The sequence below is a fragment of the Haliotis cracherodii genome, unplaced genomic scaffold (assembly GCF_022045235.1).
Source record: "Haliotis cracherodii isolate W230 unplaced genomic scaffold, xgHalCrac1.p SCAF_16, whole genome shotgun sequence".
Lineage (NCBI taxonomy): Eukaryota > Metazoa > Mollusca > Gastropoda > Lepetellida > Haliotidae > Haliotis > Haliotis cracherodii.
In genome coordinates this window covers 5,744,474-5,767,811 of record NW_027266271.1, presented here as the reverse complement: position 1 = coordinate 5,767,811, position 23,338 = coordinate 5,744,474, and the positions used below count along the sequence as shown (strand labels likewise).

Genomic DNA, 23,338 nt, shown 5'->3' with positions numbered 1-23,338 from the left:
AAGGCCCATTGAACATAGTTCACAGGAGCTAATGCATTGCACACACCCGATATGTCATATTGGCGGGGGATGTGAGTGTTTTCATGCTTGTTCAGTGATGCAGCTTGCACGGAGGGATGAATCCATGTCATTGCACCATCAGGTCATAATCTAGCAACCCCTGAAGATTCCAGAGTAGAACAGGTCTTCAGCAACCATGCTTGCCATAAAAGGTGACTATGCTTGTCGTAAGAGGCTTGTCGTAACGGAATCAGGTGATCAGACTCACTGACTTGGTTGATGCATGTCATTGATCCCAATTGCGTGGATCGATGCTCATGATATTAATCACTGGATTGTCTGGTCCAGACTCGATTATTTACAGACCACCGTCATATAGCTGGAATATTGCTGAGTGCGGTGTTAAACAACAAATCAACCAACCAACCATAATCTAGCATTATGATCCTAGTCATTTTCAATCATCTTTTTACAGGTTTCTATGGGTGATATCAGATATGTGTTTGAGTGTTTTCTGTGTGCTCTGCATGGCGAGTATCTCTAATTAGGGTGTCTCTAGGGTTGTCCCCAGTCTAACATGGACAAGGTTATCAGCCATCTACAATTGTCATTTCTCCAGTGCCATGATAATATCACTAGTCCAAATGAATGATTTCCCTAGCTTGTCGATAATCCACCGCCAGAATGTCTGCCAAAATTTGATTATTTCATCTCAAAGGGACTCTCTATTCAAGAAACGATAAAAACTATAGGTTTGAAGGAAATCTGAATAGCAGCAGGACATTGGGGATGGTGGCTGTCTAAGTTGTGTGTTAGGTAAGGCTAGTTCACTTGGAAAAGGAACATGGCAGCAGGGAGTGTCACCTCTGCCAAAGGCAGGATTTCTAGGCAGCTAATGGAGTTGTTTGTAAAAAAGATATATTTTCAGTGTTTAAGCATTCTGTTAGTCCTGCACCATGACTGTGGAATATATTTATTCTATGAAAAAAACAACACAATCTAGAAACGTATACAAAAGCAAGTCTAGCCAGCTCTATCGACCTTGGGAAAATTATTTTTTTATTTTAAGAGTGAAGAAGGGTATTGCATATTATAAGATTTTATAGACTAAATGTTAGTCTAGCATTCTGTCTATTAGGAATGATATGGGTGTTAAAGTGTTTGTATGATAGAGTAGTGTATGTGTCAGGTTTGATGTATTGGGGTCAGCTGGTACCTGCATGACCTTGCAAGCTGATAGTGGCCCAGTTGTTGGGCTGCCCTGTCACTCACTCATTACAACCTGTCGAAGGCAAACATTTTTATTCAATTTATACTTTTTATGTTAGTTTTTACAAGTTCTGTTCATCCATCTGTTTCATGTGAACAAAAGTTATCAAGCACACGTATCATTGACTTGATACAGAAGTTGCAATCTGGCTTCAATGAACTAATCACGTTCTCCCACATTATAATAGGAATCATTTGAGTTGATAATGAGAAAACGTGGACATTTACCGTCTTAGGGTATTTGAGATTTGAGCTAATGTTTATAATTCCCCAATTACCATAATCAGTGGTAAACGTACACAAGCCTATTAAGGAAGAAAAGATCAGCAGTCCTTTTTTATAAGTGACTTAATCTCAAGTCCATCAACACCATTTTCAGAGCATGTCTGTTTTGATCATCTCCTGGTCAGTAAATGGAGTTCGGACATATCGACCACAGGTCAAGGGTGAAGTGATTGGCAAATCAATCATGTATTAAACAGGCACACCCGCAGGCATTTAATCCCCCGGCTGAGGACAGACTCAGCCTATGTGGAGCCGCTCTCGCTTCAACATTTTCCTAGAGCTGTACCATTTCTTTTTACGTCAATTCATGATAGAATTACTCAGAAACCAAATCTATCTTTAGTGCAGAGTAAAATAGGCACAATTTCTGACCCATCCTGCCAAGGCTGAAACTTCGGAAACACACCCGCGTTAAACTAATTTCCTCCAAGTCGACAAGCTTCGTAATCAATGAGATTTAACAGTGCTGCAAAAACTAATCTTTTGTCTGTTATCCGATCACCAAAAAGCTGAATCCTTTCATCTGCAATAATCGGAACAGCTTTGAATATTTTCCATACAAAAATTTGATGAATTGCATGGTTACACTAAAATAGCCATGGGGTACAAGAAAGGATATGATTTTATTACTCTCTTGTATGAACATAGAATGTCTCACTTTATGGCAAGTTTGTAGAAATCTGTAATACTAGTTTCATCCAGTAGTGCTGATGATGCCAGTTCTTTCCAAGACTGGACTCAATAGAAGGTGTACCATAGCTTCTCTGTTTGGCCAGCACTTTATTGGCTTTGTAGAATATTTGTCAAACTGTTTTTCAGTTATTATAGTGTTTGAACTTTCAATAAATCTTATGTAAATAGCTGCATCATTTTGCATTCAGTGTTCCTTTGGATGATTTTGATTTCGTGAGATTTGTAAACGTATCATTACTCTCCAACCTTGCTAAAAAGGCATATTCTGCGGCAACCGTAATCACTAACAGTAATGACAAAATTAGGTTTGCACGAATGCTCCATTGATAAGCTGAACATCATACCCTGGTTGCGTGAATCGTTCTCTATTTAGGAGGGATAAAAGGTGACCTCTGCATCTTAAGATGTGACCACAGGCAGTACTCACTGTTACGAACACATCTCAAGTCGACTGTGTAAATTCCCTTGATGACTTTTGTTCTCAGTAACGCATGCTGCTTTCAAATGTTCAGCTTTTACAATTGAGACCTTTGATGAAGCAAAGCATTAATCACAAATAAGGTTGTGGTGATCTTTTTTTGATCAAATAACATTCATGGTTGTGTGAGTTTTGGATGATGTCCTGACAAATTGATTAAAATACACTCCTGAGAGGAAGGACCTAGACTGTCCCTGCAGAGCAGAGAAAATTGAAGAAAAATAGTTTTAAGAATGATTGTAATGGCCTGTGCAAAAGTGTCCTCAAATGTGACATCTGCATTTCGGCTGCAGAGTTAATTAAGCTGAAACAGCGGATGACTTGTCAATATTCTGATGCAAATAGTAAAAACGGAAACAGCAATTTAATTTTTCGCCCAGCTCTTTGTAAGTGAAAAGGATGTGCACTGAAGAAGAAAATCACCATTATTGTCAGTCGTTTGTTGAAAATACTGGAGTCATTGATGAAGCTTTATATTAAATATGAATTATGTTTGTTTTTCAAATTGAGAGTGCTTTCAAAGTCAACATGGCAAGCAACACAAATGCTTTGAATTGTTAAATATTATTTGAATAGATGGCATAGGTAATTTGTAAATGATTATTTTAATCGTTATACATAAATTCTGATGTATTGAAACTGAAAATCTTTCATTAATGAAGACCTTATTGGTAAAGACATGTAATTCATTGTGTACAAATATTACATTAAGGATTTTAATCAGGCATAGTACTTGACTTCACCCACACCTGTGTCCGTTACTTCACCTGCAGAAGCTCCACAATGCCTTGTATACACGGCACTGTACTGAGGCTTGTGTAGCAACACATATTGATTGTGGCCATCAGCTGTTCTACTAAAGCTGACATAGATACGACTAGACTGTTGCATGTACATGGCAGGAGGTGACACAATAACATCTGGCAGCCAGCAGGTGTGTGGCACCACTCCATGCCTGCTCTCCCTTCCTAAACTACTTGCAGCGCCATGGCAGGGCTAAGGTAGATCTTCATTTACGCCACTTTCATATTGTAACTGTAATTTATCTTCATCTGTTACTGTCCAGGAGAATGCGTTTTCATATCACTTTCAACTCATGAGAACAAGTGTTGGTGTATACGTACTGTGTCCAGTTGGTGACTATATAATAATGTTTGAGTATTGCTTGTTTTATTCGAAGACTGGAGACTGCCTGTAGATATGGTAAAGATGTAATCCTAGATGCCCATAAAAGCTGCTGATATCAGTTGATATGATATGCCATTGATCAATACCCCATCTTGACTTTGTGCCAGGGATAAGTGAGTCAGTTGGTAAATGAATTCACCTCAAGCATTGATAGGACACTTCCTAAGTCTGCATAGTACTACGAAAAGCCCAATCTTCTTTGTACAGACAGACTCTGTGTAGATCTCAGTTCCGTGTCAACTTAGTTTACCTGTTTTCTGGATTGTTGACTTGGGGCCTGAGATTATTACCGAATTAGAGACTGACATTGAAAGTGTGGGCAGTGCTTGCGGGCAGTGCTTTGAGGACTTAACCTTGCTGTGTGGTGCGCGCCCCTCCCCTCCATGCAATCCTTGCCCCAGGCCAACTTGACCGCTGTCCTGCGCTGCCCCCCGTTGGTCAATCTTCCTCAGTGCTGGCTTGTAGCACATTGCACACTAGCTCATTGTCATTCACCTTCAATGTGTTAAACCTTTTGTTTCTTGGACAATTATATACCGGTACCCTCTAAAGACCTGCCTCATGAATAAAAGATTTGGTTGATGGAGAAAGCTTTGACTCCTGAGGTAAGAGGCAGTTTTCACAGGAATACTTATTAGCAGTTATTATTTGCGTTAGAGATTTGTGAGCTAGGGCTCCCAGCAGCTCTTGATGTTTGTCAAGATGTGTAAGGTGAAAGTGATATGGCAAATTGCTGTGTTCTGGTCAACTTCCGCATGTGTGTAACATCATCTAAATTTGTCAAGATTTGTAACAGCAGTGATTAATGAAGTGTGAAACAGTTGGCAACAAACAATCTTATTTTATTAACAGAGGCCGTTAAAAAACTTAAATCAATTATTTTTTATGATTAATTTGATGATTTGTCAATCAAGAATGCAGGTCAGGTTGTTAGGCCTATAAATAGTTAGTATCTAATTTGATAGGTTAATGTCAACTGCTTGCCTTGGGGCTCCCTGATGAAGTTTGGGCTTCAGGTCTCACAATTGCCACCATTTCAAGTGTCCAGGCTACTTTGCCACCCCTCACTGCTATTGTGTCTATTTTAATCTGGGGGCAGTTAAAATACTTGAAAATCCTCATCCTCCTTCTCACACTCTTGTTTCTCATAATTAAAGAAGCGGGAGACTTCTTTACCTCTTGCTTTAACATCTGGCCGTGTTTTCTCCCAGTATTTTCTCAGGCTCCCTTCGTGCATGCATGTGCATGGGAAACCTGATATATCACACACATCGGAAAACATCTTTACTCATATTTCGGGGTATTTTTTCCTGTCTTACTAAGAGGGCTAGCATGGTTAGAAGTAGGCTTGGAGGTGGGAGCTGCTTACCTTTCGGTATTTTGTGATTGGAATATTAGAGCAGAAGTCATTGCTTCCTTGTGCTTGTGTTTAAGGGAACACCATCATTGTCAAGGTGAGGTTTGTTTTAGTTGCCTCGGAGTTGAGTTGTTGAGGTGGATCTGTGTGGAGGTGTACATGATATGGGGAAATCTGTTATGCTTTTACAAGACTTCCGAATAAGCTTGTGAGTATGTGCTGACACAATGTGTCTCTGACCTCGACATCACATTTCAGGTAAGCTGCCTTGAAATTGCAAGTTTTGGCATCCGACATTGGTCAAAGGGCATCTGTAGACATGATCTTTTGTGGACAAAAAAGTGCACATGTTGGTTCAGACAAGGGTTCAGATTAGTGTGCATATTGTTGGTTCAGACAAGGATTCAGATTGGAGTATTTCTTGTTGGGTCAAACAGAGGTTCAGACAAGTGTGCATATTGTTAGTAAAGACAAGGATTCAGATTGGAGTATTTCTTGTTGGGTCAGACAGAGATTCAGACAAGTGTGCATATTGTTACTAAAGACAAGGATTCAGGTGGGTATGCATATTGTTGGCTAATCTTCACTAACAGAAGCCTCAAACCTAAAGTAACGGCCAAACATCCTGCAGCATATATATAGGAGTGTCTGGATGAGAATGGTTGTTAGAAGGCATGTTGAGGATGTGACAGCTATGTTTGGTATGCAGCAATCAGTTATCTGGATCTGCAAGCTGCCTCCAGTCATCTGAATCTATTTTTGACAGATGGAAGTTCTTGTTTTGTTTTCTTTTTGACCAAGTTATCAGTGAGCTGTTGAGCAGCTATGTAGAGTGTATGATGGCTGGAGACATGCCTAGTGCTCAACTGTTTGTGTTAGCATGCCGTGGCAGGGCTGAGTAGGCCTCACTGTTCCTCTCTGTAGTAGAAACTGTCAGGGTTGAGTGAAGCTTAGAGGTGCTCCAGCTGCATGTGTATCAGCAATGGTGTATGTTGCATGGTGTAGAAGGTATGTCAGCAGTATGTAATGTTAGCATCAGTTCTAAAATCATTAGTTGATATTTGCATTAACATTAACACATTTCACAGTGTTCTGTACACTGGACTGTGGCAGAACCATGAATCATTAGCATGGTGAAAATATGTGTAAATAGAATCGTTGGTATGAGTTTTGCAAAAGGGTATAATGATATCCCAAACGTTACACAGGTGTAAGAACATATCATCTATTATCTCTAAGGCTGAGATTTTGATGAACAGTCAAACCAAGTCTTTTTTGTTATGAAGGCCACGGCACATATACAGAGAAAGTGTATATGTAAATATTCAGTGGTACATGAATTAATACATAACTTACATCATAGTATTCCAGCCTGGAGATCATGACATATTGTGACACTGCATGTGCTGAACAGACAAGAGAACTACATAGGATCTTGACATATTGTGACATGGTGCACCATTGAAGCATTAAATTAACTTCAGTAGAGTAAAGTAGAAGTGCAGAGAGTAAAGTGTTGCCACCATCTGGGTGTGTAATAAGCTAACTACCAAGAGGATAGGTTATCTTTTACAACCTGTTCCATTGGCATAACCATTATTTACTGATACTTCCACATTCATCACACACTTGGCACTGGTAGTTCTAGACTTAATTGTTATGGCAGGGAGATACTGTCAAATAGGCAAAGAGAAAGTGCTGCATATATATGTGTTGCAATACTGTGATGGATCATGAAAATCATACTTATTCGAATTTAGTTATCATTTATGTAAGTATTATGGCCATCGGTTTCCTTTTGAGACTTTCCTGGTGAGACTTATGACGGGCATTGCTAACCACTGTTAGACCAAATCCACATTGCTGTGGTGATCTGTAAGCAGCTAGTGTATGTGTTATGACATTGCTGTGGGGATCTGTAAGCAGCTAGTGTATATGTTATGACATTGCTTTGGTGATCTGTAAGCAGCTAGTGTATATGTTATAACATTGCTTTGGTGATCTGTAGGCAGCTAGTGTATATGTTATAACATTGCAGGAGTGATCTGTAAGCAGCTAGTGTATATGTTATGACATTGCAATGGTGATCTGTAAGCAGCTAGTGTATATGTTATGACATTGCAATGGTGATCTGTAAGCAGCTAGTGTATATGTTATGACATTGCAATGGTGATCTGTAGGCAGCTAGTGTATATGTTATGACATTGTAGGGATGATCTGTAGGCAGCTAGTGTATATGTTATAACATTGCAGGAGTGATCTGTAAGCAGCTAGTGTATATGTTATGACATTGCAATGGTGATCTGTAAGCAGCTAGTGTATATGTTATGACATTGCAATGGTGATCTGTAAGCAGCTAGTGTATATGTTATGACATTGCAATGGTGATCTGTAGGCAGCTAGTGTATATGTTATGACATTGCAATGGTGATCTGTAAGCAGCTAGTGTATATGTTATGACATTGCAGGGATGATCTGTAAGCAGCTAGTGTATATGTTATAACATTGCAATGGTGATCTGTAGGCAGCTAGTGTATATGTTATGACATTGCAATGGTGATCTGTAAGCAGCTAGTGTATATGTTATGACATTGCTGTGGGGATCTGTAAGCAGCTAGTGTATATGTTATAACATTGCAATGGTGATCTGTAAGCAGCTAGTGTATATGTTATGACATTGCAATGGTGATCTGTAAGCAGCTAGTGTATATGTTATGACATTGCAATGGTGATCTGTAGGCAGCTAGTGTATATGTTATGACATTGCAGGGATGATCTGTAGGCAGCTAGTGTATATGTTATGACATTGCTTTGGTGATCTGTAAGCAGTTAGTGTATATGTTATGACATTGCTGTGGGGATCTGTAAGCAGCTGAGTTAACCAGTGTGGTGTGTTTCAGAATGGAGGAGATGGTGAGGAACATGCTGCAGTACAAGAGCAAGATTGACCAGCTGAAGCAGGAGAAGTCCAACCTCTCCATCACATACGAGGTGAGACACATGTAGGGTGGCTTGGCCACATAGATCTGGTAGAAGAAGTAGAAGATGAAAGTCTGGTGACCTTATGCCTGTAGCTTCTATAACTATAGCTGCATTGTGTGATATGGCATGCTGTCTGGATGAAGTAACTGGCATGCTGTCTGGCTGAACAATAGTGGCATGCTGTCAGGTTGAACTATAGTGGCATTTTGTGTGGTTGAACTATAGTGGCATACTATATGGTTGAACTAGGGTATATGCTGTCTGGTTGAACTATAGTGGCATTTTGTGTGGTTGAACTATAGTGGCATACTATATGGTTGAACTATAGCGGCATGCTGTCTGGTTGAACTATAGCGGCATGCTGTCTGGTTGAACTGTAGCGGCATGCTGTCTGGTTGAACTATAGCGGCATGCTGTCTGTTTGAACTATAGCGGCATGCTGTCTGGTTGAACTGTAGCGGCATGCTGTCTGGTTGAACTGTAGCGGCATGCTGTCTGGTTGAACTATAGCGGCATGCTGTCTGGTTGAACTATAGCGGCATGCTGTCTGTTTGAACTATAGCGGCATGCTGTCTGGTTGAACTATAGCGGCATGCTGTCTGTTTGAACTATAGCGGCATGCTGTCTGGTTGAACTATAGCGGCATGCTGTCTGGTTGAACTATAGCGGCATGCTGTCTGGTTGAACAATAGCGGCATGCTGTCTGGTTGAACTATAGCGGCATGCTGTCTGTTTGAACTATAGCGGCATGCTGTCTGGTTGAACTATAGCGGCATGCTGTCTGGTTGAACTGTAGCGGCATGCTGTCTGGTTGAACTGTAGCGGCATGCTGTCTGGTTGAACTATAGCGGCATGCTGTCTGTTTGAACTATAGCGGCATGCTGTCTGTTTGAACTATAGCGGCATGCTGTCTGGTTGAACTATAGCAGCATGCTGTCTGGTTGAACTGTAGCGGCATGCTGTCTGGTTGAACTATAGCGGCATGCTGTCTGTTTGAACTATAGTGGCATGCTGTGCAAGTACAGCAAACAGCCAGTGCCTCAGCAGCATTGTTATAAATTCCAGATTCCAATGCATGTCTGAGACCACAGGCACTTCAGTAATGAGTTGACATACAGCAGTTTTGTTAAAGATTGAATAGTTTGATTCACTGCATGATGACAGTTTCTACTAGTTGTGTGTGTGTGTGTGTGTAATGGAGAGCTTTGCCTTGTAGACAAACCTGCAAAAGTACAGCTCCCACATCAGCACCCTGGAGCGGGAGAACATGGTGCTGCTCAATGAGGTGAAGAAATTGGAGGCGCAGGTGGGTACTGTCATGGCTGCTGGTGGTGGTGTAACTCTGGACTCTCAGACTTCACTGATAAATTAAATCTTGTGTCATATGAATAGATGCTATGTATTGTTTTCAATGTTTTGCAAGAAAAGACATAGGCATTCTCACATAATTTGTCAAGCAGATGGCTATATTTGCAAGTATGTATCTGTACACTCTACCTTACCCAACTGACCAGGATTGTTTGATGTGCAGCTGTCAAGCAAGGGAGACGACCAGGACAAGTCCAAGCTGCTGCTGCAGAGACTCAAGATGCTGGAGGCAGAAAACTCTGCCCTGGTGCTGGAGAATGAACAACAACGACACCAATATGAGAAGTGTCTTGATGAGATAGCAAACCAGGTTGTACAAGCACTTCTTGCACAGAAGGTATGCAGAGTTAGCTCCCTTTATATTCACTTCTGGCAAGTCAGAACTCTGTATTCCTATTGAACAGAAGGTATGCAGAGTTCGATCCCTTTATATTCACTTTGGGCAAGTCAGAACTCTGTATTTCTATTGAAGGCTGTTTCCATGATGGTTTGCACAGTAGATATAGATTGACTGTGTGGCCAAGCTGTTCTGTTTGTGTGGTAGTTCTGAACATTCACATTAAAACAGTGCCAGTACTGATAAAGTTGATAAGTGACTTTCTGGAACTTTTGTGTTCATAACATTTGTAAATTCACCTTGTTGATATATTGTGGTAGTTAACTACATCTACCTTACTTCAGACACTGCGTGAAGAGTGTATGAAGCTGCAGGGCCGTGTTCAGGACCTGGAGCTGCAGAACAGGCAGCTGAATGTCATGTTCCAGCAGAAGTTACGATGTGCCTCCGACTCGATAGTGCAGGTATACATCTTTATGTCACCCTATACCCCACACATGTAATACAATATAACCCTTTATACAACCCTATACCCCACACATGTAATAAAATATAACCCTTTATACAACCCTATACCCCACACATGTAATACAATATAACTCTTTATACAACCCTAAACCCCACACATGTAATGCAATATAACTCTTTATACAACCCTATACTCCACACATGTAATACAATATAACTCTTTATACAACCCTATACCCCACACATGTAATACAATATAATTCTTTATACAACCCTATACCCCACACATGTAATACAATATAACCCATTATAAAACCCTATACCCCACACATGTAATACAATATAACTCTTTATACAACCCCATACCCCACACATGTAATACAATATAACTCTTTATAAAACCCTATACCCCACACATGTAATACAATATAACTCTTTATACAACCCTATACCCAACGCATGTAATACAATATAACTCTTTATACAACCCTATACCCCACACAGGTAATACAATATTACTCTTTATACAACCCTATACCCCACACATGTAATACAATATAACTCTTTATACAACCCTATACCCCACACATGTAATACAATATTACTCTTTATACAACCCTATACCCCACACATGTAATACAATATAACTCTTTATACAACCCTATACCCCCACATGTTATACAACATGTTATGTGAAGATGACATCCAGACTCTAAATGATACAAATGTCTTCACACTATAGGCTGTGTTATGTGAAGAGGACATCCAGACACTAAATGACACAAATGTCTTCACACTATAGGCTGTGTTATGTGAAGAGGACATCCAGACTCTAAATGATACAAACTGTCTTCACACTATAGGCTGTGTTATGTGAAGAGAACATCCATACACTAAATGACACAAACGACTTCACCCTATAGGCTGTGTTATGTGAAGAGGACATCCAGACACTAAATGACACATATGTCTTCACCCTATAGGCTGTGTTATGTGAAGAGGACATCCAGACACTAAATGACACAAATGTCTTCACACTTTAGGCTGTGTTATGTAAAGATGACATCCAGACACTAAATGATACAAACTGTCTTCACCCTATAGGCTGTGTTATGTGAAGAGGACATCCAGACACTAAATGACACAAATGTCTTCACACTATAGGCTGTGTTATGTGAAGATGACATCCAGACACTAAATGACACAAATGTCTTCACACTTTAGGCTGTGTTATGTGAAGAGGACATCCAGACACTAAATGACACAAATGACTTCTCACTACAGGCTGTGTTATGTGAAGAGGACATCCAGACACTAAATGACACAAATGTCTTCACACTTTAGGCTGTGTTATGTGAAGATGACATCCAGACACTAAATGACACAAATGTCTTCACACTATAGGCTGTGTTATGTGAAGAGGACATCCAGACTCTAAATGATACAACTGTCTTCACCTATAGGCTGTGTTATGTGAACACAACATCCAGACACTAAATGACACAAATGTCTTCACCCTAAAGGCTGTGTTATGTGAAGAGGACATCGAGGCACTTAATGACACAACTCTCCTTGCACAGCATAAACGATTTGTTATTACTTCATGTTGCAGTACTCAGTAGGGATATATACATGACATACAACCCAGCCACCAGCCACTCATGTTATTGACACCTGAAAGATATTTCATGTGACTTTATTTGTTGTTTCAGCAATCTGTGCCTTCTCGCAAGCAGCTTGCTCCAGTCCAGGTTTGTGAGGCAGCAAAGTCCAACACCACCCCTGTCAGTATAACAGCCATAGTACACCCACAATCTCAACAGGTCAGTGCTTTGAAGGTCCTTCTAAAGAATTCTAAACTGATCTTTATCAAAGCTTTCTTACCATTTAGTTTAACTCACGTATGTAATGTTTAATACTGACATCCCCCTGATGTTCTCTCTCTGACCATGTACCTGTCCCGTTTCTCACCATCCAGCCCCGGCACATCGCACAAACAGCTCGCCCTCAAGCAGCAGCAGCACCAGCACCAGCAGGGGGTAAAGGGGAGACAACCCCACCAACACTGGAGAGGTCCACGGGTTCACTTCAGAGCATGTGTAGTGAATATGTACGTTCTTGACTTGGCAATCTAAATACTTTGTAAGAGACCCATATAGGGGTAGAATAGGTCTTCAGCAACCCATGCTTGCCGTAAAAGGCGACTATGCTTGTCGTTAGAGGCGACTATAATGGGATCGGGTGGTTAGGCTCGCTGACATGGTTGATGCATGTCATCGTATCCCAAATGCATGGATCGATGCTCATGATGTCAATCACTGGATTGTCTGGTCCAGACTTGATTATTTACAGACCGCCATCATATAGCTGGAATGTTGCTGCGTGCAGCGTTAAACAACAAACAAACTATGTGAGAATCAAATCTGATACACTTTCAGCAAGTTATTTAATTTAGTTTATGAACATCAATCAGTAAAATCTTTCTCAAAACTTTGATATATATCCCCAATGCTTTGTATCCCTAGTTTCTTTTATCTAACCCATGAATGTTCTTTGTTATAGCTGTTTGATGATAGTCCTGGTATGCCCCAGATGAGTTCTCCTCCCCCTTGGCTGAGAGATAAGCTGGACTTGCCCTTGACAGATGAAAGTCGGCCCAGTTCTTCCGACAACAGTCCTGTGACCCCCCCTACCCCTTCCCACTCAGAGTCCATTGCCAAGGCTAGCAGCAGCCCAGCATTACAGACAAAGATAGAAACAGAATTCCCAGCCAATAATTCTAGTCCAAAGGTGAAACATGTCACTGGACTTGAAAGAGGCTGTCAGTCTCTAGATCGGATTGGTGTTGCTAGAAAGTCCCCTAGTATCAAAAACACAACACGTCCTCATCGAAAACCTAAAAGTTTAGGGAAGAAGTCATCCAGTGAGAAGAATGTAAATGCTGAAGGTGCTGCCAACAAAGCACAAGTTTTGCCCCCTCCATCTCCACGGACCAAGTCTCGAATACCAAGCAGGGTTCCAACACTTACAGCCAATCAGGGAGCTCGGAAAGGGTCAGGTGACCACACACCCGAGCAGAAAGTGCAAGGACCAAAACACAATACACCTCAAAGTTTCCATGATCTCATGTCACAGAGGAAAAAAGCACTCTCTCGGGATAATTCTCCTAAATCTGTCAACTCATCAAGACAATCCAGTGACTCTCCCCGACACACACTGCCATTTCGCAGTCAGTACTATTATGACTACAGTGATGAGGACAGTGACTCCCGACCAGTGTCTAGAGACTCTAGCACAGCCTCCACCGTCTCACTCAATGATCTCTTGGATAGTAGTTTAGACATGGACAACCCTCTCGATGAGGACTTCCTTTCTGACTGGTCTCCAAATTGTCTGTCACCAAATAGCCTCAACACACCTGCCTCAGGCCCGAGTCAGATTCCTGTTATGACAAAGGGGATGTTCTACCACTATGCCAATCCAACACGATCTTCACCTAAAACTGTCAAGTCGGGGCCATATGCTGATATTATAGTAAAAGATGGCTCAGCAACTGTGGTGAAAAGTGAAGATGGGTTTAGTGGGTGTAAACCTCTTAGACCAGATAACCTTATTCTTGTGCCAAGAGAAAAACAGTTTTCTTGTGGATTCAGTTCATCCAGCTCCTCGAGCACTGAGGAACACAAGTCTTTGATCAACAGTGTCAAACGTAACGTAAGTAGTGATGCCAAGGGGAAAAATAGTGAGCAGAAGTCAGAGAAGGGAGGTAACCCTCAGAAAGTTGAAAAACATGACAGTATGGTGAGAAAATATCCAGCAAATGTTGCTGGAGATAACAAGAACTGCATTGTTGCCAATGTTTCTCTTGTTGTTAGTCCACCCGGGAAATTTAAAAAATCACCACCACCTGTGCCACAAAAACCTCCAAGGTTACGTAAATTGTCTAGTGAAGGTCAGTGTCAAGGTCGCACAGACAAGAAGGGTAGTGGACTGATCATGGACAAAGATGGAATGCCATTTTTGAGTGAAAATTTGACCGTTGAAAAACAGAAAGATCTCGCTGCGTTTCTTGTCCAGGATGTAATTGAACGTGTGAAAAGCAGAGAAGTGTTGGCATACCATCAAAAGGCTCCATCTTCTGATACTAGTTTCGAAAGTGTCCGTGTAGAACGCTCTGGTAGTAAAGATGATGGATATTCCACTATGTCTAGTGACATTCAGCCAGAGATTTTAGAAAAATTCAGTGATGCTGCAGCACAAAAAGTTGATATTCAAATTAAATGTGAACAAGTAAATGAGAGTGACATTAGTTCCACAGCTGACTGTAGTACTATAAAGACAAAGGATGCATTCACAGATGTGATGAGTGATCATGACTCTGCCATGGAGACATCCACACACAGCATGGAGCTGCGCAACTCCAACCAGAGTTTGTCCTCACAAGTGTCCTCCTCCAGCTGCGAGAGTGCTGTCAGTCCTGTCCTTAAGGTCAATGACATGAAAAAGTTTTTCGAGGAGGAGGCAAAGAAACTTAAAGGTGCTAAACAGCTAGACGCTTCCAGATCACCAATCATATCTCCCAAGAGTCCAAAGAAACGCTGGCCATTTGATAAAGACAGACATGCCAAAAGCCCTAATTCCTCCAAATCTATGCAACAGGCTCTGGAAGTAAATGGCTCTGTTCCAGCTAAAGATCCAGCGCAGGATGATGGGTCTGTCCCAGCAGCAGATATCATCTTCCAAAATTTCACCAGTGTGACGGACAACTCCATCTGTGACCATGCACTGTCACTGCACATCAGTGAAGACAAGTTGTTGGAGGATATACCAGAGGATGATGAGTGGGAAGCTATTCACAACAAAACTGTGCAAGAAAGTGTTGCCATGCAAAAGAATAGCCTCAAGTCACACCTTCAAAATTCCATGGAAAACATGTCCAGCAAACCTCAACCTTTCACTCAAAAACTTCCATGTTTGCCACCGTTAGATTCCACAAAGTATACATCGACCAAACTTCCTTCATTGTGCCTTACCAAGGCTAAGTCAGACTCCAATCTATCCAATGCTGGACAAAGTAAATCTACCTCTCTGTATGAAGACTTCACGCAAGGAAACTGGGACAGTGGGAAAGTTCCAGAACGTTCAGCATCAGTCTCAGAGATGGATTTCCAGCCAGTGCCATCTACTGGCAGCAACTGTGATTACCAACGCCAAGTTGTACAAATTGACATCGATGAAACCTCCGTCCTATACAGGGTACATGACATAGTCAAGGATCACTGTCAGTCAAAGGTATAGTAATAGATATATGTCAGAACATTATACAATATTATAAAAGGCCTTAATCAGTAATTAGCCACATTTATTTGAATACACCATTATTAATACAAAAACAATGTCATGAATGTACTTGCTCAGTGTGATCTCTTGATACTGTAGGACATTTTAAAAACTAACACAAATATATTGAAAGTATGTATAATAATCTATTTTAAAGTCCTGACTGTAACCTTATATATTAGCATATACACTTCCATTTAGTGGGAATGCTTTCCATCTGTAGATGTCTCCCGCCCTGGTGTCAGACTCGGACAGTGACTCTGAGGCTCAGATCAACTTTATTGAATTACTGAAACAGAAAAGTGAGCGACCCTTCACGCTGCCCCCATGGACGCCAAAACACACCATGGATGAATTAAAGAAGGTATTGCATGGCCCTTTATTTCAGTATCGAATAACATCCACTTCTTTTACTCTAAATCAAATAATGATGCATAAATCATATAATGATGCATAATGAAAATGAGGATCCTTGAAGTATTTATTAATGATATTTTCTATTCTTGCAGAGCTCTACCCCCTCACCAGTGTCGATGAAGAAGTTTGATTCTTCTAACCCTGAAGATTGGCTACTTAAGTTCAGCAAAGATGAAATTGAAAAACACATTAAAGGTAGTAACCTCCAAGCCTCTTCACAAAATGGCTGTGCAGAGGATGATTGTCTGAACAATATCAGTGGCAACCATCCATCGGCAGAAGCCAACATTTCGAACAGTTCCACAGTTGCTCAGGATGGGTCCTTCACTGCCCCTGAGACATCTAATGGTACACATGAGGGGGCATCGAGTGAGGATAGTCCACGATCACCACCATCAGAAGAGCAGACCAAATTTAACAGCAATTTCTACAGCCTCTGCAACATGGGCTCCAACAGAAGTCTCTTCTCCAATGGGAGTCATGATCGGGGGATTAACAAACTTGGTCCACCTGAACTAGAGAGACCAAAAGTTAGAAAACATGCTGGAGAGGAGAATATTGAATCCAGGGAATTTGAAGAGATTTCAAGACAAATTGCCAACTTATCCAAAACTGTGAATGATTTGCATAAAAGTTTATCAAGTTTGAATTCTGCTGATTCTGGATCCACCAACGAACTTCCAGGATGTCCTCCTCCTGCCAATCAAACCACTGCTCAGCCTTCAGCTGCACTGGATGGCTACCACTGGGTGGATGATGAGTTTTATATGGCATCCTGTGGAGGAGAGGTCATCATAGGGAGCACCGAATTACTTGCTGAGGAGTCTACCAACTGGATGGATGACTTTGAGGACAATGATGGTGCTACATGTGACCTGGATACTAACTGTGAGATTCGAGAGGAGGAATTCTATGAGATTCAGGTGAATGGGACATCGTATACTGACCTGCCAGGATACACATACTCAGAGAATGGGGCTGCAAGTACCAGAGTTTATCATGGCAATAAGGCCTGCAATGGGGATAAGACCGGGCTCCCAAAGAGGCATCTGTCTGACAGCCACATGGCTGATCCTGAGGTAAATTAAACATCAATGCCAGAGAATTATCTGTCTCATTTATCTGTGAAACAGATTCCATTGGATGTGAAAAGGGGAAATTACGATTGGATCACTAAAATTCAGTGATGACACCAGGGATTGCATGTCCTTATTTATTGACTGGATATTTACGCAACACTTGTCTTCACTTCAGTCACTTTCTTTCTTTTGAAAGATGCTTATTGACAATATTTACCAGTATTTAACCAGGACAGTTTATCAGATTTAAGTGAACTAAATTGGCATAACTTTCTCTGTCCATCATTTGTTTTCAGTAGTAAACCCTCGTGAAAAGTCAAATAGACTACCGAGACTTATGTAACAATATCATATTGACCAGGGTTTCTAGGAAAGCCTTCTGTTTACCTCATTCATGATGGAACGTGTAGTATTTATTCCTGTATCATCATTCATGCCAGGTCTGTTTCACTAAATTTAAAGGTCTAACAGTGTTTATTTGCCATAGTTTGGCTGACATTTACTGTCAATATCAGTATGGGTTGAAAACTGATTTTATATATGTTATATGTATACATAATATGTAATGCAGGGTCACTGTGTGCTTTGTTTGATTTCCACCAAAAGTCAAGGTGGTTTCATTCCAGGTTCTGTGGTGTAGTGGTAGAGCCTCTGCCCGGAGAGCAGATGGTCCGGGGTCGATATCCTGCCGCGTCTACAAAGACGTTAAAAGATGATACTTGTTGTTACCCTGCCTGGTGCTTGGCATAAAGGGGTTAAAACAAGGACTTGTTAGCTTAGAGTCAGTATACTGTGACTGAGTGGGGTACTAGTGTTCAACTGCAGCATATCTACGTGGTCTAGCAATATAAAATCGGCTTTATTCCAGACTAATACATGAGGCCACACACACACACACACCTGTATGCACGTCGCTATATAAGTGCAGTAATCTTGGATGCGACATTAAACCCTCACCTCATTGCAGGTCAGCATTGTGATTGTGATTAATGAATGTGATTAATGAATCATATGACATATAAATATCCCTATCAAAAGACAGGTAGGATACTTCATATGCGTAAAGGTCACAATAGCTGTCACTAGTATTGCTTGTGTGGACAGGATGCTATGCCAAGTTAACCACAAATAGAGTTGATAGCTTGTTATTTCTGTGAAAGGAACATTGTATATATACTGATGCTGTTGTGTTCTGCAGAAGCGTGCCGACATTCTGGACTCCATGCTGGCATCAGGTGGGGAGAGTAATGACAGCCTTGCCAGTGACATTGGTTTGGACCATGTGATGTGTCAACGCCTCATTGGCCGCAGGAGACAAGGTGATAAATCTTTGAACACATTCATAATCATAATAATAAACTAGTATGAGTATATTCTGATATACATGAAGAACATTTGACTTAATAACTTGTTTCTGATTGGATTTTGTCTTTTCTCAGCTCGCCATGAAGTGATGAGGTACCCATCAACCCACCGCCCTCCTCTTGACTTTTCCAAGTTCTTCATTAGATATGGAGAGCCTGAACAACAAGCTGTGGCTGCTTTCGATTTTCTCGAGGACCTTTCTACTTCTAACTCTGAATCTGGCTCTCTCCCAAGACTGATAGCTCTGGACAATGTTGAAGGCAATGAGGAACGTTCTGAACATTGTCGCGGACACAGAAGTCGTCAGATAAACATGAACCATGGTCAAGGACAACCTCTGGAAGGTCACAGATTAGAAAACCAAAAGATAATTACAACCTCGTCAGGAAGGGTTAGACGGGTGGACAAGAATAAGCGGAAGAAAAGGGGAGATGCTATGAAAGCCCGGAAGCAGCGGGAGAACAATTCCCGTATAGGCATGGGACAGGCCTGTAGAGCTGACTCACCCCAGCAGCAGGACTCCTCGGATACAGCAGTCAGTGCAGGCAACTTATCACTGAGTGACTCGTGCTGTGAGGGCTTCTCCAACCAATGACCTGACTATGTTGTGAGCCAAATGGCTCACTGGGGTATATAGTCAGGGATCCTTATCTTCCACATGCATTCACACTCTTTTGGTGCCAGGATGTTATATAGATTACATATATACAAAAAGTGTTTGCAAGGGTGTACTGAGTGAGAGGATAGTTGTACAGGACAGGGATATGTAGACATGACATCTCTTATTCTGCCAATATCATTAATTCTTTATTGATTTTATACTTCATCATCGAAAGTATAGAATAACAAATAATAACAAAATATATTACTGTTCCCATTGGCAGCTTACAACCATCCATAGGGAACCATTACAGACTATTTCATGGTTGTAATTTTGTACTGAGATATTTTTGCTAGTCTCAAAATAACTTTGAGTAAACTAAGGTTAGTGACAGAATAACTTCAAGTTTCATGTTGGTAGTATTTGTCACCCAACTCATACAGCTGCAGACTTTACTGGCTTGTATTTTCTGTATACTTAACATTAAATAACTTTGAGTCACCGGAGCTTATCATCAGGTGCATACGGGTGCCAAGTGGATCTACTGGGACAAGCTGTACATATCTATATACACATGCCATTTCACCTGCTATATCTGGTTGCCCACGTGGTCCCCGCTGTCCAGTGTAGGGAAGGACACACTCCTCAACATCTGTGAATCATCTGCATCATGAAAGCATTAGGTACATGGTACATGGACTGTCGATCACCTGTAGGATTTTATGCATCTATCATTCGCCAATGCTCATACTGTTTAATCATACAACAATAGGGCATGTGACACTCAGACTGACTCGTATACCTGTCTACTGCTGTGGTGTATGTCCTGGGGAACAATGTAGGCTGCACCTGTATTTCAGTCAAAATGCATGTTGACAACATTCACACGCTTTATCAACTACTGTAGTGTCTACCTCAACTCTTCAGGCTCATTTGATCAGTGTTCAAAGGTTCCTGGGATAGAAGTAGAAACAAATCTCTATGTTCAGTAACATCTAAACTGTAACAATCAGCTTCTATAAATATGTTCTTGAGATCATTTATGAGTGATTTTGTGCCACGTTGATCATTGACACTAGTGCCTGTTGTTAAAATGTGCCATTACCCAATTGAGGAGGTTACAGTGTGAAGTAGAAGGGTCACTTGTTGTCGCCTCAGTAGTTCTTCTGCCTTTTTCAGCAGCCTGTTGTTTTACTACTGGCTGATTATGTCTGCAAATAGGAATCTGGCTGTTACTTGTGCTCTGCGTTGGTGAAAATCTGTGATTTTACATTCAATTTAAATTTCAAGTTATTGCTACATTTTAGTAGTGATCCTATTGTAAGTGCTATTTATTCACACAATGCTTTAATATGATTGTTGAATTTGTAATTTGCTTATTGTATTGAACTGGAAAGTTGACTTTGCACATTCTTACATTTTGTGGTGTTGATTTTGCCACAAAAATGAACATTGATGTAATATATTTCTTCAAAATAATAATTATGCCATCTTTTTCTGTATTGTTGATTTAGAAATTCTTACTATCAACAAAACATGTGAATAACAAGAGAACTAGGTGTGATGGAAAATATGGTTATCTCCCTTGATCTAGGATTTTAAGAAGTTGTTATTTTAATGCTATTCTGAATTGTTATCAGAATTGTTTTAGTGAGGAATCCTTAATGTGTCTTAAATTATCCCGTTTACTGGAGTGAATGAATCTACACCAAAATATCAGTAAGGTTTTCTTTTTTTACAATGGGCCCTACATCCTTTAACATGTCATCTGCAGTATTGCATAAGAGTTGTCCATCATTTTAACAGGACATCTAATATACCCAATATGAGAATTTTGATACATTGTTTACCGAGTGCCTCCTGAGTTTCAAAGCAGGTGCTGATGACGGTGAGACACGCTTGCCAATACTCTGATCCACTATGCAGATGCCCCGCCCACAAGCAATACCAGCCTGAATACCACACCTACTTCATCGCCATTATTACTCCACCGCTACACATGTATAGTAAAGATTTTAAATCTGCTGAATCTTGTTCATGTGGGATACATTGATCTTCATATTGTCATTGCGGTTTCATCTTCAATCTTCATCCATTTTGTTATTAATACCCATTGTGGGACTATGTCATGTAAGTTGTGTTGGATTTTACCATCTATGTGTAGCTTAACCTGACATATTTGTTGAGTTCTACTCCCAGTATGTGTTTTAAGGTGTGTCCTCAGCTGAGCGGTGCAACATGTCAGAGCCACTGTCAGCACGCCCCTGGAACCATCATCAGCTTACAATCTCCATTTCAGTAAGCAGAATATGCTTTACATTTATTACAATGTTTTGTGCTGCTATTGATACAGAATTGAAGGAATGGTATTTTGTAATATTATAAATTTCATTTTCTTACATCAATTCAATGATTAGTGACTTGCTTTGCAACATGTTCATATTTTCTACTGGAAGAAATCTTTTGATCTCATAATGTGTAAATAGCAATATTGCAGGTTTGATTTGCCTACTTTTATGCAGATGTGTGTTGAGCAATGACAATGGAGAGGCTTCCCACTGTTGGATGTTAGTGTCTTCTGAGTGAATCAGTTTTTTTATACCAGCCTGAATGTAAACAATGATACTAGGTGTATGGATCAGAGAGTAGTGTTTCATAGGAGTACCATATATTTAATATATGTCACACTTTCACAGGAGTGATTTCAAATTCATTGTATTTTATGTATGCTGTTGACATGAGAATCAGATATTTTGTTCACAAGTTTATGAAAGATTTTTTTCTAAAATGGAATATTTAATAATCTTGTATTCATTGAAATCAGTGAACATTTCATATCTATTTACAGATTATTTATAGTCCTTAGATTTGAAACTTGTGAGCAAAAACTAAGCAAGTCACATGACTATGTACTTTTCATACCAATAATAAACTACTATATCTAGATGCAATGCATTGTGTTTCGTTGCCTTCACATGTTTACTACACATCAACAAATTTCATGACTATAATTACATTTTCAGACTGAAAGAGGGATATGTAATATTGTGGCCATATGAAGAAATGAGGTGTCACCATTGTCGGGAATAAATATTGAACACTCTCATTAACTGAAATGTTAGTGTACTTGATCCATGTTGTTTTAGCTACAGTTCAACTGCTACACTGACTCAAGGATGGGAATCTTGAACCTAATTTTGCCTACTTGAATGTAAATCTTGCCATCCTCGTACACATCTTCAGAAACCACTGACGCTGTAAATTAACATTATTCAAATCGTCACACAGAAATACTTTACCTAACCAGAACCCTCTGTTCTGAATATGCAATTTTTACACTATGCATTTCTTCTTATTCTTTGATCCTGGTGTTAGAACAAAGTTTCCAGCTTCAAAAAACACCAATCACCCCAACACATCCCATACATCACCAAATCAGCACTGTGATCATGGGTCACACCCCACTGCAATCCAGTGTGACATGACCCCTGCAATCTGATCACCTGACATATCCAGCACCCTCATTCTCAATTCTATTGCCTGGGGTTTTGGACATACACCCAAACAAAATTGTTTCAGTTGGGTTTTTTATAAAAGATTTTCACGACTTTAAATTCACTTCTGTTTACCATTACCATGAAGAGTGTGTGGTACACAAAGATATGATACATTATTTAGTCGTCACATTCTTTTTCACGACTGGTATCACCTATTTCGCCACTTGACCCCATCCCATTTGTTGTGATTGTAGTGGAGTGTGTGGTATTATTAATGCACGATGTGTACAGTGTGTTACCTTGTCAGAATCATATCTCAACTTACTTCGCTAAGTGTTTGATAGAGGCAACTGTTCGTCGGTTTCTAGGCGTTGTTTACTGATTCATATGTGGAATAGAGCTGGCTAGACATGCTTTTGAAAACAGATCTAGTTTTTTCTTATAAAATATATTTGTGTGCTGGTGATTAGGTCCCTAACTCTTGCAGTGTGTGCTCACCTTGGTACTACACCGTTTTTGTCCCATATTCTACAAGGAACGGACTGATAAAGGAACACCCTTTTTTTCTTTATTCGGGACACCACTCCTGTGGTTGACCAGCTTTTGACCACGTG

General features: G+C 40.4%; 1 protein-coding gene across 8 annotated transcripts in view; it reads left to right on the top strand.

Moving 5' to 3' along the window:
* The window catches only part of LOC139463750 (serine-rich adhesin for platelets-like), a 167,603-nt gene extending 145,298 nt beyond the window's left edge, over positions 1–22,305 (top strand). For 7 of the 8 annotated variants that reach the window (XM_071245016.1, XM_071245019.1, XM_071245018.1 and 4 more), the window contains 11 exons: positions 8,171–8,261; positions 9,469–9,558; positions 9,784–9,957; positions 10,302–10,421; positions 12,138–12,248; positions 12,404–12,535; positions 12,988–15,717; positions 15,989–16,129; positions 16,275–17,261; positions 18,460–18,580; positions 18,701–22,305. In XM_071245016.1, coding sequence (XP_071101117.1) covers positions 8,171–8,261; positions 9,469–9,558; positions 9,784–9,957; positions 10,302–10,421; positions 12,138–12,248; positions 12,404–12,535; positions 12,988–15,717; positions 15,989–16,129; positions 16,275–17,261; positions 18,460–18,580; positions 18,701–19,221 — 5,218 coding nt within the window. In that variant the 3' untranslated portion in view covers positions 19,222–22,305. Of the gene's footprint in view, positions 1–5,273; positions 5,368–8,170; positions 8,262–9,468; positions 9,559–9,783; positions 9,958–10,301; positions 10,422–12,137; positions 12,249–12,403; positions 12,536–12,987; positions 15,718–15,988; positions 16,130–16,274; positions 17,262–18,459; positions 18,581–18,700 lie in introns of those variants that run through there. The other variant, XM_071245023.1, reaches the window with a different exon arrangement.
* Positions 22,306–23,338: the final 1,033 nt, after the last annotated feature.